This window comes from Natrix helvetica (assembly GCF_964273705.1).
Source record: "Natrix helvetica genome assembly, chromosome: Z".
Classification (NCBI taxonomy): domain Eukaryota; kingdom Metazoa; phylum Chordata; class Lepidosauria; order Squamata; family Natricidae; genus Natrix; species Natrix helvetica.
In genome coordinates, this window is record NC_138554.1 from 98,428,474 (window position 1) to 98,448,141 (window position 19,668).

At 38.9% G+C, this 19,668-nt stretch overlaps 1 protein-coding gene across 1 annotated transcript in view; it reads right to left on the bottom strand.

The window, feature by feature from the left end:
• The window catches only part of TAX1BP1 (Tax1 binding protein 1), a 45,355-nt gene that overhangs the window by 13,536 nt on the left and 12,151 nt on the right, over positions 1-19,668 (bottom strand). The window contains 8 exon segments of the mRNA XM_081933475.1: positions 5,994-6,140; positions 9,368-9,595; positions 10,239-10,424; positions 10,984-11,074; positions 11,216-11,364; positions 16,022-16,180; positions 16,647-16,834; positions 18,211-18,313. Coding sequence (XP_081789601.1) covers positions 5,994-6,140; positions 9,368-9,595; positions 10,239-10,424; positions 10,984-11,074; positions 11,216-11,364; positions 16,022-16,180; positions 16,647-16,834; positions 18,211-18,313 — 1,251 coding nt within the window.

Genomic DNA, 19,668 nt, shown 5'->3' on the forward strand with positions numbered 1-19,668 from the left:
CCAAATATAATCCTTAAACTAATTTATATTTATCACTCACATGCTTAAAATAATATTTCCTCCTATTTTGGAATAATTCTAAACTTTTTTCTCAGAGTCATGAGAAATGATAAAGGGATGTTAAAGGAAACTAGGAGAAATAATATGCATCGAATTACAAATAGCTGTTAGAATATTTAATAAAGTAGGCCATGTATAATAGATGGTTTATCTTGCCATGTTGGCTTGAGATTTGGTATCCCAATTTTATGTTTCATAGGATTATTGTCAGTAGAATTACTGCAATGTTGAACAGAAGTGGTGAAAGTGAATCCCCTTGGAAGATTCCTTGTCTGATGTTGACTTCACCAATGTTCTCCCCATTTGTTGTTAGAACTGTTTTCCATTTTTGCATATTTGTTTTCAAAAATGTACATATATTTTTGCTATTCCAAAGTTTTCCAGACAGGTGAAAATCCAGCTGTGAGGTAATGAGTAAAATGCCTTCTTGTAATCAATCCATGTCATATTTAAATTTGTTTTTCTTTGTTTTAGTACCTATTATTATTGTTGTTGTTGTTATATTATTATTATTATTATTATTATTATTATTATTATTATTATTATTATTATTATTATTATTATTATTGTTAATGTTAATGTTAATCTTAACCTAGGAACTATTTAAGGTAACGTCGGAGGATATAAGTTGTTCCAATTAGGGTGGTTTTTTGCAGAGTCAGAATATTCAAGTCAGGTAAATTTAGAATTTTCAAATAGTGAGGTAGCCCTTTAGGTATTGCTCCAAGGGCTCCAATTACAATTGGGACAGCACATGATTTCTTTTTCCACAGTCGCTCAACCTCAATTTGCAAGTCCCGTTATTTTGTGATTTTTTCTTGCTGTTTATCTTCAATTCGTGCATCACCAGGTATTGCAATATTAATGAACCATACTTTTTTCTTTTCAATTATTGTTATGTCAGGTGTGTTGTAGGCCAAGTGCCTGTCTGGATTCTGAAGTCCCACAAATAATGGCGTTGTAGGTAGTCAGTTTGTGAAATTTTGCTGCACCCGTTGATCAAGTGGTCGACTGTCTCATCTTTCTCATTACAGAGGCGACATTTGCTGTTGGTGGTAACATGTTGAATATTTGCCTTCATGCAGTTTGTGGCGAAGGCTTGTTCTTGAGCTGCCAAAATAAAGCCTTCTGTTTCTTTTTTCAGTACTCCTGATCTTAACCAGTTCCAAGTTAGTTTTTGGTCAGCTTTGCCTTCAATACTTTTCAAGTATTTGCCATGCATAGCTTTGCTTTTCCAGTTTTCAGCTCGCTTCTCAATTACTCCTTTCTTATATTCGGCTTTTAACTTAGTTGTTTTCAAAAGGCCTCCTTTCTTTACTTCCTTAATCATGGGTTCTTTACTTTTCTGGATGTAATCATTCAAGCTGTGTCTTTCTTCTTCTACAGTCTGCTTTACTTGTAGGAGTCCTCAACCACCCTCTGCTCTTGGTAGATACAATTGGTCAACATCACTTTTAGGGTGCAAAGCATGATTCATTGTCATAAGCTTCCTTGTTTTTCTGTCCAAATTGTCCAACTTCATCTGGGTCAATTATTCCTGCAGAGTATCGAATTACAGGTATAGCCCAGGTTTTTATGGCTTTTATGATGTTTCCTCCACTCAGTTTGGACTTTAATACTAACCCTAACAATGTAGCTCCTCTGGTCCAGGTGCACTCCAATTCTTCACTTTTCTTGATTGCCTTTGCACCATTTCTTTTGTTATTTTCACATCTTTCCTATTATTATTATTGTTGTTGTTGTTGTTATTATTATTATTATTTATTTCATCAACAGAATTGTATCACAGCGGCCAGTTGTTTCGCCGGATTTGGCATTAATTACTAGTCGGGCCCCACCCAGGGGCCTAGGACGTCGTAACATATTTTCGTAATATGTGTGCAGATCCAAGCAGTGCGGCTTTTTGCATTTGACTGATGGTGATTTTGTCAATTTTTAACTGTTTTAAATGTAATTCCAGTGCTATAACTGGTATTGCCCAGGTGTTTATGGCCTTGATTGTATTTCCACCATTCAATTTAGATTTCAAAATTTTCCTAACTCTGTTGGTGTACTCTCCCCTGACAATAGTTTTTACTTCTCCATGCTTGATATTATCCAACTGCAGAATGCCTAAGTATTTGTAGGCTTCATTTTTGTTGCATTTAATTAGTTGGCCATTGGGCATTTCAATTCCCTCACACGCAGTGATTTTGCCCCTTTTTATGGATACAGTGGCGCATTTTTCCATGCCAAACTGTATTGAAATATCGGTGCTGAATACTCGGACTGTGTTTGTCAATGATTGGATTTCTATTTCTGACTTTCCATAGAGTTTCAAATCATCCATATATAATAAATGCGAATTTTTTTCGGCTTCTTTGGCTGTTTGGTAGCCTAATTTCATTTTTTTAAAGATTACTGATAGGGGGATCATCGCGATGATGAAGAGAAGAGGTGAAAGTGAATCACCCTGGAAAATTCCTCGCTTGATATTAACCATTCCATAGTTCTCATTCCCTACTGCCAACTCGGTTCTCCATTGTTTCATCGCCTTTTCAGTAAAGGATGTAATATTTTTGCTAATGCCAGTTGTTTCTAAGCATTTTATGATCCAACTATGTGGCAATGAGTCGAATGCCTTTTTGAAATCAATCCAGACCATATTCAAGTTTGTTTTTCTGTTCTTACAATTTTCTAATATCATTTTATCAATTAGGAGCTGATCTTTTGTGCCCCTGCTCCTTCTTTTGTTGCCTTTCTGCTCTACTGGCAATATGTTGTTTGTTTCCAAATAATCCATAATGTTATCTGCAATAATGCCTGTGAGTAATTTGAAGGTTGTTGGCAAGCATGTTATTGGTCTGTAGTTTTCAGGTATTGTTCCTTTAGTTGCATCTTTCTGAGTCAAGTATGTTTTTCCAGTTGTCAACCATTCATCAATTTGGCCATTTTGTAAAATCTCATTAAGTTGCCTGGCCAATATTGCATGTAAACTGGTCAGATATTTGAGCCAGAAACCATGTAATTGGTCCTTTCCAGGTGATGTCCAATTCTTTACTTTTTTTACTCGGGTATTGACCATCTCAGTTGTTATTTCTATTATTATTATTATTATTATTATTATTATTATTATTATTATTATTATTATTATTATTATTATTATTATTATTATTATTATTATTATTATTATTCACACAGTCAGCCAGATGTTCAGTCTGTGTTTGGCATTCTTGTCTACTTATCGAGTCCTTACCAACTGAAAGAGAAAATAGATCTTCAAATAGTAAAGAAAGTTAATATTTAAGCATCTATTTAAAGGCAAGATGTGCAACAATTAAAGATGATAACTATATAAAATAATGGAATGAATTAATTTGGACTTGGAAAAATTGAAGAATCTACAACTATCTTTGATAGGGAGAACTGCCACTATAAAATTGAAAATACTACCAAAACTACTTTTTTTATTCCAAACAATACTGATAAAAATTGAGAAAAAAATACTTTGAAGAATTCAATAGAACAATCTTGAAGTATATGGCAAGGGAAAAAAGCAATAATAAAGCTGAGAATGTTACAGGAATTTAAAAATAATGGGGTTTTTTGACTGCCAGATTGGGAGCTATACTATCAGGCTATGTACTTACATAGGTAAAAGAATGGATAAACTTGAAACATAGAAGATTATTACTATTGGAGGGACTTGATCTTCAACTAAGATGGCATGCTTTTTAATGGTTATGGAAGGAGTATGATACATAGATACTTTCAAAGACACTATGTGAGGAATGCTTTGCTTCAGATATGGAAAAAAATAAATTACAAATGATATGAAAATATCAGACTGTCTTTCCATATTGGAAGTGCTGATACACCCAAATCTTATTAATTTGCAAACAATTGTATTTTATAAAGACATTTTAAATGTAAATGGTGAACTTAAAACCAGGCAACAACTACAAAACTAAGGGATGGATTTTGCTGGGTGGCTGCATTTGCAAATACAATCAAGATACTAGAAAGATGCAAAAGCATGTTTTTTTTTTTTACAAAGAACCAACAGCACTTGAAAAGAGACCATTTCCCTGAAAATAAGACCTCCCCGTATAATAAGCCCAATTGCGTGCGCTAAAATAAGCCCTCCCTGAAAATATTGCAACACAGCAGCAGCCATGAGGTAACCACGCTCGTGGCCTCCTGCACCTCAAAAATAATAGACGTCTCCAAAAACAAAGGCTATTTTGGAGGACCCCCCCCCCAAAAAAGACCCTGTCTTATTTTTGGGGAAACATGGCATTATTAGGGACAGGTGAAAAACTGATTAAAAATATATAACTATTTATTAAGTTATAAAATGAAAAAGGAATAAGTCAAAGAAACAATGTGGCAAAAACTTTGGGATAGGAAACATAAACTGACAATGGCTACTGCATATAAAGAAAATCTTTATAAAATGTTTTATAGGTGGCATTTGCCACCGGCAAGATTGACAATAATGTTTAGCAATATGTCCACCAAATGTTAGAAGTGTAATCACTCAAGGTACTTATTATCATATGTGGTGGACTTGTATGAAAGCAAGAAAATGTTGGACAAAAATACATACTTAGTTGGAAAAGATGATCAAGCAACACATAGATTTGAAACCACATATTTTTGTTGGGTATAATGCCGGAGGGCTATGATAAAGGGACTATATATTTAGTTTTGTATGTAGTGCCAACAGCAAGGATTGCATTTGCATAATATTGGAACAATGAGAACACTGCATTAGATGAATATATAATTCGGAAAATATTAGACTGCCGAAATGGAGAGACTGACATTAAAAATAAAAGACAAAGCACAGAATATTACTTAACATGGAATAGACTTTATGAGTGTTTAGAGTTAAGAGGTAGAAATTAGATGAAGGAAGATTATTGCTATTATGAATTAAATATAAAGATGGTTTATAATTATAAATATGCTAATATAATTAATAGAATTACAAATAAGCCAATAAAGAGAAATCTAGCTAAAATTATTCTGTTACACTATTATTATTATCATTATTAGTATATGTGTTAATATTTCATTTTGCTCTTTCTTTGCTTTTTTGAAAAGGATAATCCCTGACACTGCATTCAAAATGTTTATGGATTAAAAAAAGTCTTAAGAATCATCAGTTGAAATTATGATCAATAAAAGCTAGTGTAACAGAAAAAAGGCAGAAAAACTAGTTTCACTGCAGATATCACATATTTATCTAGGAGAATCAGTAGAAGGAATTTAGCCCATATAAAGTCACAGAAAGAGGAAATTCCTGTTGTAATGGAAAATATATGTGCTGTTTTCTCATAATAATTGAGCCTTTCATTCTACTATGGGATGACAGAGATCAATTCTAACATAATTACTTTTGCTCATTGATGAAAATTTATTCTGCCAAATCATAAATGAACAGATTACAAAATTATGCATTATTACCTCCTCTAATACATAATTACTAATGTATTTATTATTAATATACTAATGTATATTTTTTTCTTCCTTTATAAATAATATATTACACTTTTCTAAAAGGCAATTACATTTTTTCAACTATCATCTGACACTGTACTAAGGATGCTATCCAAGAGTTCAGAAAACATTCAAATAAATGATAAACTAGAATAGACAACTGTTAGCATTCTGGATAAGGATTAACAAGAAGTTGCAAATATAAATGGAGTAGGTTACTGCATTTTTGCATGTATTATATATAAGTATGACTCTCTGTCTACTGTGCCTCAGTTCCATTAAATTGCCTGCCTTATTTCCAATGAATTTTAGAGGCTTGTAGTTAAAACATTCATGAAACTTAGGTTACCCAACTTGGAGTAACTGTGAACTTCGCTTTTTCAAAGATATACATTCTATTGTCTGCTTCATCCAAAATAATAAATTGATTGTATAAAAATATAACTTACATTCTGGTTAATATATTTATTCACTTGTTTTTGCAGCTTCTGGCATTCTTTAAACTTTTCCTTGTAATGATCAGCAGCCATCTGTAGACGGAGCTTTAAATCTTCAACTTCTCTGCGTAGTTCTCTCTCTGCAACATTTGATGTTCCCTTTCCCCAAACAAGAACATATTCTTTAAAAAGAGTTTTTTCCACATTTAAGCTTTTAAATCAACATATTGGATCCAGATTCAGGAAACAGACTAACGATTCAACAAGAATCTTGCAAACTGCTTGCAAATTGCTAAAAAATTAAAAAGTGATTTAAAGAAAGAAAGCAGAACCTTAACAAAGGTTACAGAATTTGAAACAATTATACAAAACCAAGGATGAATCAGGACAAATACATAAGTAACATACTGAAAAACATACGAAATATGGGATAGAGCTGGAACAAATCAAAGATTGTATGATAATAATGGATACAAAGCTTCAAAGAATTAATGTGTAACAATGGGAAAAGGTTTTGGAAAAGAAGATATTTCACAAATAATAAACAAAATTATTATTATGAAGTAGTTTTGTAAAACTGATCAAATGTCTGCGTCCATTATATGAGTCTAATCAAATTTCATTATATACTTCATATTTTAGAAAAAGGGAAATTAGATATTGCAATATGGTTTTTACAGAGAAAAATATGCTTAGTATTTTTTTGTTTTATTACACTGTCATTATTTAATTTAGTTTTTTCTTTGTATTACACTGTTTAACAATAAAAATATATAACAAAAATAGTTTATTTCCTATTGGTGCAATGTCTTTAATGGATTGATTAAAAAAGTAAGAAAGAAAAAATTGTTACTGGCTTCAGCTAAATATTATTTATTTTGATGCAAAGTAAGATAATTACCCTGATGTGAGTATGATAATTCATATAGAGCAATATAATTATCCTGTATTTTCTGCTTTAGAAATGTAAGCCAATTTCTGAAGAAACTCTCCCATATCAAAACAACTGTTAGGTTACAATAAATTAACTTTAATTAATGAGAATCCTCTAGGGGAAAACAAGTCAAAAAGCTTGGGAAATTTTGAAATATGAGATTACAAAAGCCCAGTCTAGCACAATACCAATGAAGAAGAAAAATAACAGCTCCCAAAAGAAACCAGCATGGTTGCATAAAGAACTCTCTGACAAATTGAAAGACAAAAAAGTTAAGTATAAAAAGTGGAAAGAGGGGGACATAACTAGGGCAGAATATCAGCACATAGCCCGAGCCTGTAAAGATGAAGTGAGGAAAGCTAAGGCTCACAATGAAGAAAGGCTTGCCACAAAAGTAAAAAATAACAAAAAAAAGCTTCTTCCAACATGTTAAAAACAAGAAAAAAGTTAAGGAAACAATTGGTCCATTGCTGGGAGAAAGTGGCAAGAAGGTGACAAGCAACAGGGAGAAAGCAGAACTATTTAACTCATTTTTTGCATCTGTTTTTTCACAAAGGGATAAAACAGTCCAACCTATCAAAAACAGCACCACAAAAATCAGATTAGGAAGACAAATTGAAATAGGAAAGAAAATGGTAAGTGAGCACCTGTCTACCCTAGACGAGTTCAAATCACCAGGACCGGATGGATTACACCCCAGGGTTCTGAAGGAACTGGCAGACGAGATCTCAGAACAGAACAGATCTCAGATCAGACAGATCCCACTGAACTATATCTGAACTATATCTTTCAGAGATCCTGGAGCACCGGGGAACTGCCAGAGGACTGGAAAAGAGCTGATGTGGTTCCCATCTCCCAAAAAGAAAAATAAATAGATCCAGGAAACTACAGACTGCATTCAGTTTTGGTCGCCACGATGTAGAAAAGATGTGGAGACTCTAGAAAGAGTGCAGAGAAGATGATTAGGGGACTGGAGACTAAAACATATGAAGAACGGTTGCAGGAACTGGATATGTTTAGTTTAATGAAAAGAAGGACTAGGGGAGACATGATAGCAGTGTTCCAATATCTCAGGGGTTGCCACAAAGAAGAGGGAGTCAAACTATTCTCCAAGGCACCTAAAGGTAGAACAAGAAGCAATGGGTGGAAACTAATCAAGAAGAGAAGCAATTTGGAACTGAGGAGAAATTTCCTGACAAGTTAGAACAATTAATCCGTGGAACAGCTTGCCTCCAGAAGTTGTGAATGCCCCAACACTGGAAGTCTTTAAGAAGATGTTGGATAGCCATTTCTCTGGAACGATATAGGGTTTCCTGCCTGGGCAGGGGGCTGGACTAGTAGACCTCCAAGGTCCTTTCCAACTTTGCAATTGTATTGCAATAATTATGTGGAAACATAAAATGAATTAAATCCAATTTATAGTAACGCAATGGAAGTTGTACCACTAATACTCTATATCAGTGATGGCGAACCTATGGGACGCATGCCACAGGTGGCACACGGAGCCATTTGTCAGGGCATGCTAGGTGCTGCCCTGTTAGCTGGCCAGCGCACATGCGCGCGCTGGCCAGCTGAGTTCACCCTTTTTTAAAGCCATTTTTCGCCCTCCCCAGGCTCGAGGCTTTATAGGAGCCTGGGGAGGGGGAAAAGAGCCTCCCCTGTCCCCCCAGAGGCTTAATGAACTTCCCTGAAGCCTCCGGAGCGCAAAAAACCAGCCCTATGGGCAAACCGGAACTTCGGGAAAGGACTTCCGGTTTGCTCGGAGGTTCGTTTTGACTGATCGGGAAGCTTCAGGGAAGTGTTCTGAAGGTCCCTGAAGCCTTCGGAGTGCTCAAAACGACCCTCCAAGCAAACTGGAAGTGACTTCCGATTTGCTCGGAGGTTCATTTCGACTGCTCCGGAGGCTTCAAGGAAGCCCCCTGAAGGTCCCTGAAGCCTCCGGAGGGCTCCCGGGGGGGGGGCGGGGGAGGCTGTTTCTGCCCTCCCCAGGCTCCTATAAAGCCTCTGGAGCCTGGGGAGGGCGAAAAAAGCATGCAAAAAATGGAGGGGTCACGCCTGTAGTGTGCGCATGCGCACTGGGGGACGCACATTGCATTATGGGTGCGGCATGCCCGCACACAACCCCCATGCGCTTCCACTTATGGCACACGAGCCAAAAAAGTTTCGCCATCACTGCTCTATATACTCTATTCAATGTTTTGGTTATATCCTATTATAATTTCAGAGTGGAACTCTGAATTTTTAAAATATATGAATATATGAAAAGCATCTAGAGCTCCAAGTTCAATCTAAATATACGTTATTACACTGTAAGTGATGCCCACATGTTGTTTAGGTAAACACTTAAATGAAATAGAAATATACTTTCTGCTGAAAGTTATCCAAATAATTTCATATTAACTGACATGAGAGCTTTATAAGTAAAACATAAGAACAGAACATCCCTTTTTACCTGTTCATTGTTCACAGGAGATATTTTTTTAAGTTCAGCTACTGCCTCATTCAACTGTTTGTTCAATTTTTCATTTTCAAGTCGAGCAGTATGAAGATCTGCCATTGTTTTATCACGCACATTTACTGCATCACTTAGTTCTTTTGACATGAAAATAACTTCCTGCCTGCTTGCCTGAATTTGATCTTCAGCTTTCCGAAGCTGCTCTTTTAGAAAACTTGACTCTTCCTAGAAAAATAAAGCAGTAAGTTTATATATTATTCTTAACTTATTGTGTTATCCTTAAACAAAAAGAAAAACCAATTTCCAAGGCATAAATATTAGTAATGTATCAAATTCTCCAATTGTTGGAGATTATAGCCGTCTGCTGTTGCCCATGGCTCCTGGCAATCTGTTGTTCTGACCTAGGCTTCCCCAGCAGCACGAAGCCGAGTCCTCGTCCCGATAAACCCCTTTTATTTAATTTTCAATGAATTCCTCTCCAGTAAAGTCCCGGCCCATAGTCTTTCAAGATAGTCATTATTACTGTTATCAGGCTTGGAGAGTGGCCAGGCCGATATCTTTCAGACACACCAATAGTTTGCAAGAAAGCAGGAATGAACTAATTATCTCCTGCAAATACCCCTCCTTTTTCACTCCTTTTTTATTCTCTATGGGAGGGGCTATTCACTGTCCACCAATGGCCTTATTCCCAAGTGGACCCTTGTTCTTTAACTGTTCCCTTTGTCTGGCAACTCTGCACATGCGCACATTGGGAACAGACTCCAACTGTTCATGCCTCACACGTGATGCAGGTAATTTGATTTGGAATATTCTGAAAACAAAATATCAAGGACTTAAAAACAAAGATGCTTTAAATTGATATCAGTACCTTATTTGGTGAAGTAAGCAGGAAAGCTGTCTTCAGTTTTGCTTTTTCATTCATACACAGTTGTAATCTGCCAATCTCTTCTTTATAATATGCTATAAGGTTTTCTTTGTTTCCATCCAAATTCTTAAGTGTCTGGATTTCAGATGTTAATTTACAATTTTCAACTTCTGTATTCTTCAAGTGTATCTGTAAATGAAATGAATTCACATTTCTAATCCTAAACAGGCTTATCACAAAGTAGCTGGGATGAGACAGAAGGCTAAAGCAAAAGAAACTTATTTGGGTGCATATTTGATAAGGAACAAATTTGAATGGCCCTAAGCATGCAGAGTAGGATTGGTATGAGGAGATATTTCTTGCTAAATACTAGTGTGTCTGGGCAGAAAAGGCACAATATCTGGTAAAGTTTCAATGCAATTTTTCAGGGATCTAGGCCTGGGCAGTATATTTGGCTTTCTCTACCTTGGTACAGTGGAAGAGGAGTGTTTTCCAAACTCTTGTTGTTGCTATTGCAAAGCTCTACTCATTATTTTCTTTTTGATACATGGGCTTATATTTGATGATTGAATTTGGGGAAATGAGTTTTTTTATCTAACGCTAAATCACAGCTTTAGGTTAGGAGGTGCTCATACTGATTTATTATGGGGATAGATCATGAACATTGAAAACTTGATTAAGGTACCTTCAGTAATAGAATTATCCCTACCATTGAACAGCTACAAAAATTTAATAGCTTGGAATTTACCTTGTAAAGTTCCTTTTCATCCTTTTCTGTTTTTAACTGGCATTCAAATTGTTCCTTTTCCAAGACTACTTTCTTGAGTTTATCTTTCAAACTACATGGGGAAAAACAATTTGGATTTTTAATTTATTTATTGAATTTATATGCCATACATCTTCTTCCTCAAAGCAACTCTGGGTGTACAATTAAATTTTATTTAGTTATCAGTGAAAATAAGTTTGCATTTGTTACATACCTATCTAATTCTGTTTCCTTTATAATAGCTTTCTGAGTGACAATCATGATGTCTTCTTCAAGCTGAATAACTTTGGAAGTAGCTTCTTCATATTTTTTCTTGAGTTTTTCATTTTCAGCTTCAAGGGTTTCTGCAGCGTTAAAACTATCCTTTAAAAAAAAAATAAACCTGATTTTAAAGGTGTGCATGTTTGCATACGTTTAATTCACTTTACCAAATCTACATTAATAAGTACCTTATATTTAGGGAAACAAAATCTTTATTGAATAGATGTATGATATTTAAGTGATTTGTATCAAGTGAAGTTAAAAACACTAGAGACCCAAGGTTATCTCATATCACTGAATTATCATTTACTACATTCATACGTTCACAGGAGAAAGCAGGATGCAAGTGTTTTAGTATGACACATACATATGCAAAATATGATGAAATATCTAAATTAAAAGCTTAGCTCAGATATTCATAAATAAGTGTTTAATGACAGAAGCAACAAGAAAAGTAATCTCTATTGATCTTTTGACTTTTCCCCTCCCTAGTGTCATGTGACTCATTAGTGTTACAAGGTCTCAGGTGTGAAGAGGGAGCAGGTGTGTTAAGGTTGGTGTTATCATTCTCACTCTCACATACTGGTCACTGGAAGATCAACCAGGGACGTGCGGTCAGGGGAGGCAGGGGAGGCAGAGCCTCACCTCTCATCATGAAATAATATATAATAATATATATTTCCTCCCATCCCTTTTACACGGCTCCCGCTTAGCTCTGGTAAGGAGAAGAGCCTTTGGGGAGTGAAGAGGAAGAGGATGGAGGAGGCGGTGCGCGCGCGGGGCGGTGCCAGCTGGGTAACCAGGGGAGGCAGGAGGGTTCTCGGAAGTGCCAATAACCTTCCTGCCTCCGCTGTACTTTGCGCGCTCCTCGCGACTGCAATAGACATCCAGAAGTGGCAGGGGCTATTGGGCTAGAAGCCCAAATCCCATTAGCCACAAAAACCACTTCTGGACATATATTGCAGTCGCGAGGAGTGCATGAAGTCCAGCAAAGGCAGGAAGGTTCTCGTTATTCCCCAGTCGCTTTCATGGCTTCGTCATCCGGGAGCGCCAACATTTCTGCCTCCGCAGCTCCCGGGCGCGGACGGATGGAGGTATCCAGAGTGGCGCCGAGGCAGTCCAGCGGGCGAGCGACCGAGGATCAGGCTGCCTGATCCTCCATCGCTCGCTCGCTCTTTCGTCCGCCCGGACTGCCTCGGCGTCGCTCTCGGCGTCGCTCTGGCTACCTCCGTCCGGCTGCGCCCAGCAGCTGCGGTGACGTCATCAAGACGAAGTGGCTTGGAGGCAAAGTGCTTTTCAGTGCTTTTCTGGCGCTTAGGTAGATAGCTGGATGTCCTAAACACCAGACGCTCAGAAAAGCACTGAAAAGCAGCTGCTGTTGGGGACTGCGGAGCGCGAGCCAGCAGAGCACGCTCAGGAAGGCGGGGAATGGGATCACGTGTGCTGGAGGCTGAGGCAGCCTCAGCCTCCAGCACACGTGGTCCCATTCCCCGCCTTCCTGATGACGTCACCAGCCTCACCAGCCATAAACCTCACTGAGTCACTGAGTTCAACATGGCACCTCATGGCAATGAACTCTCTGAGCATCTGAAAAAATAAATTGTTGCTCTACATAAAGATGGCCTACTAGGCTATAAGAAGATTGCCAATACTGAAACTGAGCTGCAGCACAGTGACCAAGACCATACAGCTATTTTAACAGGACAGGTTCCACCCTGGTGAGGCCTGTATGGACCAGTGATGTGCGGTGAGGTTTATGGCTGGTGAGGCTGGTGACGTCATCAGAACAAGACCAGGGCAGACAGTGGCGAAGAGCAGGGCCGGATAAAACCCAGGCTAGGTTCTTGCCCAGAAAGTCCCGCAATGCGGCCAATTCCAGCTTGGACATGGAGTACAAGCGACCCACAGGGAGCTGCGCGACCGGCATCAAGTCGATGGGGCAGTCATAAGGCCGGTGCGGCGGCAATTGGTCCGCCTCCTGCTCGCTGAAGACGTCCACGAACTCCACTAAGTCGCCGGCAAGGACACCCTGGGCGAACTCAGCACTTGGCCTGCACAGACGTGATGGGTGTGGTGGACACATTGCAGAACAGGAACGTGACCAAGTGACCAATAAATCTGGGGGTCGTGCGCCCGCAGCCAAACCAAGCCCAGCACCACGGGGAAATGCAAGCTCGAAGCAATGTAAAACTGGATGGCCTCCTTGTGATCTTTGATGACTAGGCACAAGGGCTGCGTGGCGGCATTAATAGGCCCAGACAGAAGTACCCGGCCGTCAATGGTCTCGACCAGCATTGGTGGGTCCACCGGACACAGAGGGACGGTATTCCTGGTGACAAACGCCTCATCAATGAAGTTCATGGTAGCCCCGGAATCGACCAGGGCATGAAGCGGAATCCCCGGCGGACTACCAGACAGGAGAATGCGTGCTGCCAAAATCAAGTGCCGGGGAGGGCCATCAATCTCTGTCTCAGTGTGCGCCCAACCTAAGGTCTCCCTCAGATCGGGCTCCGACCGTTTTTTGACAAGTTGTTCTGGAGCTGAGGGGTAGGCCCCAGACCTCGCAGCCCCCCTATTCTTCTTGGGGCAAACCGCTGCCAGGTGCCCAAGATCACCGCAATAAAAATACAACCTCCCTGCGCGACGTCTGTCCATCTCAGTTCGCGACAAGCGGGGTCTGGCGACACCCAAATCCATGGACTCCTCCTGTGGAGCTAGAGCCTCTCGTGGGATCGGCACCCCTCTGGTCTCCTGGGACGCACAGCAACTCCCCCGCCTCTGCAACCAGGTGTCTATCCGGAGGCACAGGTGGATCAGCGCATTGAACATCGGTGGCCTTTCCACCAGCTCCAGATCATGTAGGTCGTCCGACAGCCCATCTTGAAAGGTATCCATGAGGGCTGCCTCATTCCAGGCCGAATCATGGCTAAGGAGCTGGAATTCACTGACATAGTCCTGCAAGGAACCCCGGCCCTGCTTCAGCATCTTGAGACGTCTGGTAGCTGTTTCCTCCTTAATGGGGTCCTCATACATGAGTCTGAGGTGATCGCGAAAACCCCTGAAATCATCCATCAAAGGGCTAGCCTGGGCCAACAAAGGAGTAGCCCAACGAGCTGCGGAGCCGGAAAGTAAGCTGATGATAAACCCCACTTTAGCCCAGTCAGTGGGAAAGTCCTCTGCTCTCAAACTGATAAAAGAGCTGGCATTGTCCCAAGAAAGCTGGAAACATGGTTTGGGTGCCGTGAAAATTATCAGGCACGGAAACCGGACATTTCCTCCGAGGCTGGGGGAAAATAGCATGCCCCAGAAGCTGAGCTATCTGGCCGGCCAGCAAGACACTTGCTGTGCCAGTTGAGCGTTTCTTAGGCAGGAAACAAACTGTTCTGACCCCCCTCCACACCTGTGAATAAACCAAAACACAGGCTTGGCTGTTTGCCGCTATTTAATTACTGAGATAACGAATCCTTTGGCTGAGGGCCCAGACAACTCACATTCAATAGATTAACTCTGCAGCAACCCAGATAAGTCCAATGAAGCCACGTAGATAGTCCAAATGAACAGACACGGCTAGAATACACAGATAGATTTTCTTAACTACTAATTCGAATGGTTGTTTCCTGCAAATGTCCCCTCCCAACACCTCATCTATAATCTCTCTTGGGAGGGGCCAATCCACAACCACCTGTGCTTAATCATCTTCTGTGAGTCTGCCTACGGAGTTGCTGCTTCCATTTCTCAGCCCTTCTCAATCTAACATCAGGGACAAACTGCCTTTGATCTTCCCCACTGCTCCATGCCTCAGGCCCCTCCTGGTGGTCAACCAGCCTCTCTGGTCCCTGCTCTGAGTCTGAACCCTGCACAGGGTCCTCCACATCATCCAGGGCAGACTCATATGGTTCCTCGTTATCCGAGTCCATCAGCAGCTCAACTGGATCCTGCTGGGCACAACACTGTACATATACTTTTGTATGGAGGACAATTACTTTATGTTTTATTTATGCTTGCTAAAACAATTGCCAACTATAAAATTCAAGTTACATTTATGTACTATGTCCTTGATATTTTAGGTAATTATGCATAACAAGATAGCCTTTAATATAATTTGTAGAAATTGGGAAAATAGTAGCAAATGTATTGACATACAATAGAATTTATTATAACCATAAACATATTAAGGTTAGAAGACTATGATCATGTATATGTAATTGTATTATTTTTATTAACTGTGTAAAAATATATTGAAACTTATAGCTTTCAAGCACAATAAATTCAGGGGACCTAGAGATATAATCCTGGGAATGATTAAATCTTATTAATAATTAGCCTTATTAGTTTTTCTAGAAAATTGAGATATTAGAATTATGGTGGAATATTGAGTATTTTTTAAAATAGTGATTCAGCAGGGGACAACAAATGCACTGTATGAAGAAATGTTATTGATATTAAAATGTGTTTATGGGAAAGTGATAATGAATCATAAAGAGAGGATGGTATTGTTTAAAGACAAAGATGTGAATGTAGGAGGACCCCAACCCTTGGGGGGGGGGGAGATGAGTACAAACTGGGAAAATAGTAGTATACACAGATATATAAAGGAATATTATAATTACAATGTGCATGTTAAGATTAGAAATTGGAAGACGATATTTAATATTGTTAACATTGTATAAAAAGTATATTGACCCAGTCAATAACTGTGCACAAAATATGTATTGTGTTAAAGGAAAAAATATGTTATAGATATAATTATAGAACAAACCTTTTGCTCTGCTTCCAGCTTATCACATCTTTCTTTCTCATACACAAGTTCTTTTTCTAGTCTTTCAACTTGATCTCTAAGTTGCAGAGTTTCTTTTTCAAGTGATGCAGTTACTTTTAGTAGTTCTTCTTTTTCTTTCAGAATTTTTTCAATTTTGAACTAAAAACAAAAAGTGTTTGCTTCAAAACTGTAGAGATTTTGCATATTAAGCCTACAATTTTCTCCCAGCCAACAGGTAAGGTGGACTAAAACAAGGAACTATTTCATAACCCATCATATTCAAATCCATAGATGCTTATGAACTAAATTTTATAGTTGATAGCTGAACACTAGTACTTTATTTAAAAAGCCATGTAAAATGTAGTAAGGAGCAAAGTTGTTTCTGCAGATACAGATATTACAATCCTGCATGGCATCAATCAAGCACATATTTTGCTGGTTAATTTTTAATTACATCTTACACATTATTTTTCACTGAAGATAGCCCAAATCTCTTACAAATCATTCTGCTTGAAACCAGTTTGGGTTCAATTATATTTGATATAATTTCCTACTTTCTTCATATCTCTGAGATATTAGTATTATATAGTAAACTATATTTTATAAATTGTTTGTTAATTCACACCTCAAGAAGCCCAGCTTTTGTAGTCACTACCAACATATCAGAATTTCCTTCATCTTCCATTGTTAACAATTCTTCAACTGGAGACGATGTTCGAAATTGGAAAGGAGTGCTTGCACCACGTATTTCTCCTTTATGTGTCACATAACAGAATTGGTAAAATTCTCCATCATCATTTGGGAGGTAGTACCCTGATAAAAAGAAGAATTGAAAGCACATACTTGTTCTTATCTAAATATAAAGCAAATTTGGTCTAGTGGTTAAGGCACCAGATTAGAAACCAGGAATCTACTGAATTCTAGTTCTGCCTTAGTCAGGAAAAACAATCATGCTCTCAGCCTAACTCACCTCACAGGGTTGTTGTGGGAAAAATAGCAAGAGGAAGAAGTAATAGGTATGTTCCCATCTTGAGTTGTTTATGAGAAAATAATAAAGATGAAATACACATACACACGTATTTAAATAAAAAGATATTTTAACTATGCTAAAAATACTATGCGTTAGTAGTATCTCAGTGTTTTTCTACTTGGTATTTATTGCAATGTGCATCTTTTTTATTTGAATTCCAAATGTTATATAGACATAGGTAAAACTAATAAATGACCAATAATAAGTCTTCTAGCTCCCACCAATTTTGGTAGTATATAATTTCTCATAATATTGTTCCATCACCTCTTTTGTAATAATCACCTCTTGATTTTACCATCCTCTTATCCATTTTATTACATCTGATTACATTTCAAAGATGACAGAAAAATAAGGGTACAAATACTATTTTTACAAAAAGAGTGCTACCAGGTTTTTCTTTGCATGAAACTATTATTTTTAAAAAAATTCATAGCAGTCCTGATCAGAAGGCCAAACTCTAGTGATAAAAAATTGAATAAAATGAAATGTGTGCTTGTTCTAAAGTAGTTATCCACATTTCTATAACTTTATATAAATATATAAAAATAAAGAGTCCCACTGATCCATAACGTTCTTCCAATGACTTTAAGTGCAAAAACTAAAGTTCATGATAAATGCAAAATTAACACTTCGAGCTACAAAAATTAAAACTTGAATTTGATTACTTGGAAGGCTTGTATTATAATCAAACTGATCAATGCCTGTCATAGAACCTATTAATTTGCAACAGATATATAGGATACATGTATTATTTACAAACCAAAGTTCCATTCCAGGAGATTCATACAAAATATGAATAGATTCTATCAGTGGAAATTAAATTAAGGAGCTTTGCCTATTTATCCTAGACCTTGGGGGGGGGGGGGGTGTTTCCATTCCAAAACAGGCCTTTTAAAATGGCTTCAATGAGTGGTAAAGAATACGTCATGTCCTTATATTTACCCTAGTTTGAATATGATCAAATTACAATTGTTGTGCAATTCCAATTTTATATTTTCAACCAGTTATTCAAAGCACTTAATTAAAACTGTTATATAACCCTAAGTAATTTTACTATTAGCCTAAGAAATAATGTATGTTTCAATTATTTGTAATAAAAATATCACAGTATTTTTGAAATATTAAATAAAACACTGCCTGTTTGCTTCTAAATATTTACCTTGGAAAGATAATACACAATTAATTGTTGAACCTTCCACATAATTTTCAGGCATAGGTGACCAAAGAAATGTGTAATAATCTCGTGCAGTACTCCAGCCAACCTATAGAAAACATTAAATAGATAATATATTGTAACAGAACTATGGATTAATAGACAGCTATAACATTCCATATAGTTTAACAAATATCTATGCATCAGATAAACATATAAGGGAGAAAAGAAAGTAGAAATCAATGTTCTAGATCAGTGGTGGCTAACCTTTTCCTTGTTGCATGGCGAAAATAAGCTTGCGTGTCCATGCCAACACTCCCACATGCCAGCATCCATAACCCCCGAACCTCTTCTCCCATGCACATACTCCCCCCTGTTTTGGACCAACCTTTGCCGGCACAATTGGCCTGCCTTTGCAGAGGCAGCAGCAGCTTGTCCTCCTGCAGCCTCACACAGCCATGCCAGCTGGCAGGACCGCAGAGGAGCGTACCGCCTAGCCTGCTGCTGCTGGCATGCCCTTACAGCAATGTTAAGCACAGCCCGCCCCTCTCAGGGACCAGAAATTGGCTTGCCCTGCAGAGCCAGTGAAGAAAGTAACCTCCCAAGTAACGACATGGCAGCTTGCAATCTCAGAGCACTGCAGCTTGAGCCAAGCTTGACCGTGTCCTCACCACACGGACAGTACCACACCATGCACCCTATTTTGCAAATTCCTTAAATTTTCCATGCTGGACGCTGCCCAGAGTGAGGCTGGCAGGAGGAGGAGGAGGAGCCAGCCAGTTGCGTCTTCCTCCCTCCCTGCCACCCCTTGCACCCGAGCAGCCCCTCTGCCTGCAGATACCATTGCTGCTGCTGCTGCTCTTCTGGGGCCTTGCTTCCTCCCCCACACAAAACCACTCCAAATTAGGTAGGTGGGGTGGTAAAGAAGAGGCAGCGGCGGTGCACATAAGGATTCCTAATTCTTTTTCTTTCTCGGCGTTCCTCCTGCATAGCTCTGCTGCTCCAGAAGAGCAGTGACAGGGGAAAAGGCAAGAGTGACTGGCTGGCTCGGGTGCTCAAGGAAGCAGGACAGTATTTGCTGGCTGCCCTGCCCGCTTCTCCTTCCCCTAGCCATGTTGGACTTACTTGCACCAACCACTCTTGCTTACACTGTTTGTTTTCATTTAGCTGCCACTTGAACTCCTCAAAGTCCAAGGGATGGTAAAGAAGAGGCAACAGTCATGCGCACAAGGATTCCTAATTCTTTTTCTTCTCCGGTATTCCTCTTGCGCAACTCTGCTGCCCCAGAAGAGTAGCAGCAGCAGCAGGGGGGGAAGGCAAGAGCGACTGGCCTGCTCAGGGGCTCAAGGGAGGACAGCATTTGCTGTTTGGGCGGCTGGCTGCCCCTCCCACTGCTCCTTCCCCTAGCCATGTTGGACTTCGAGGAGTTCAAGTGGCAGCTAAATGAAAACAAACAGCGTAAGG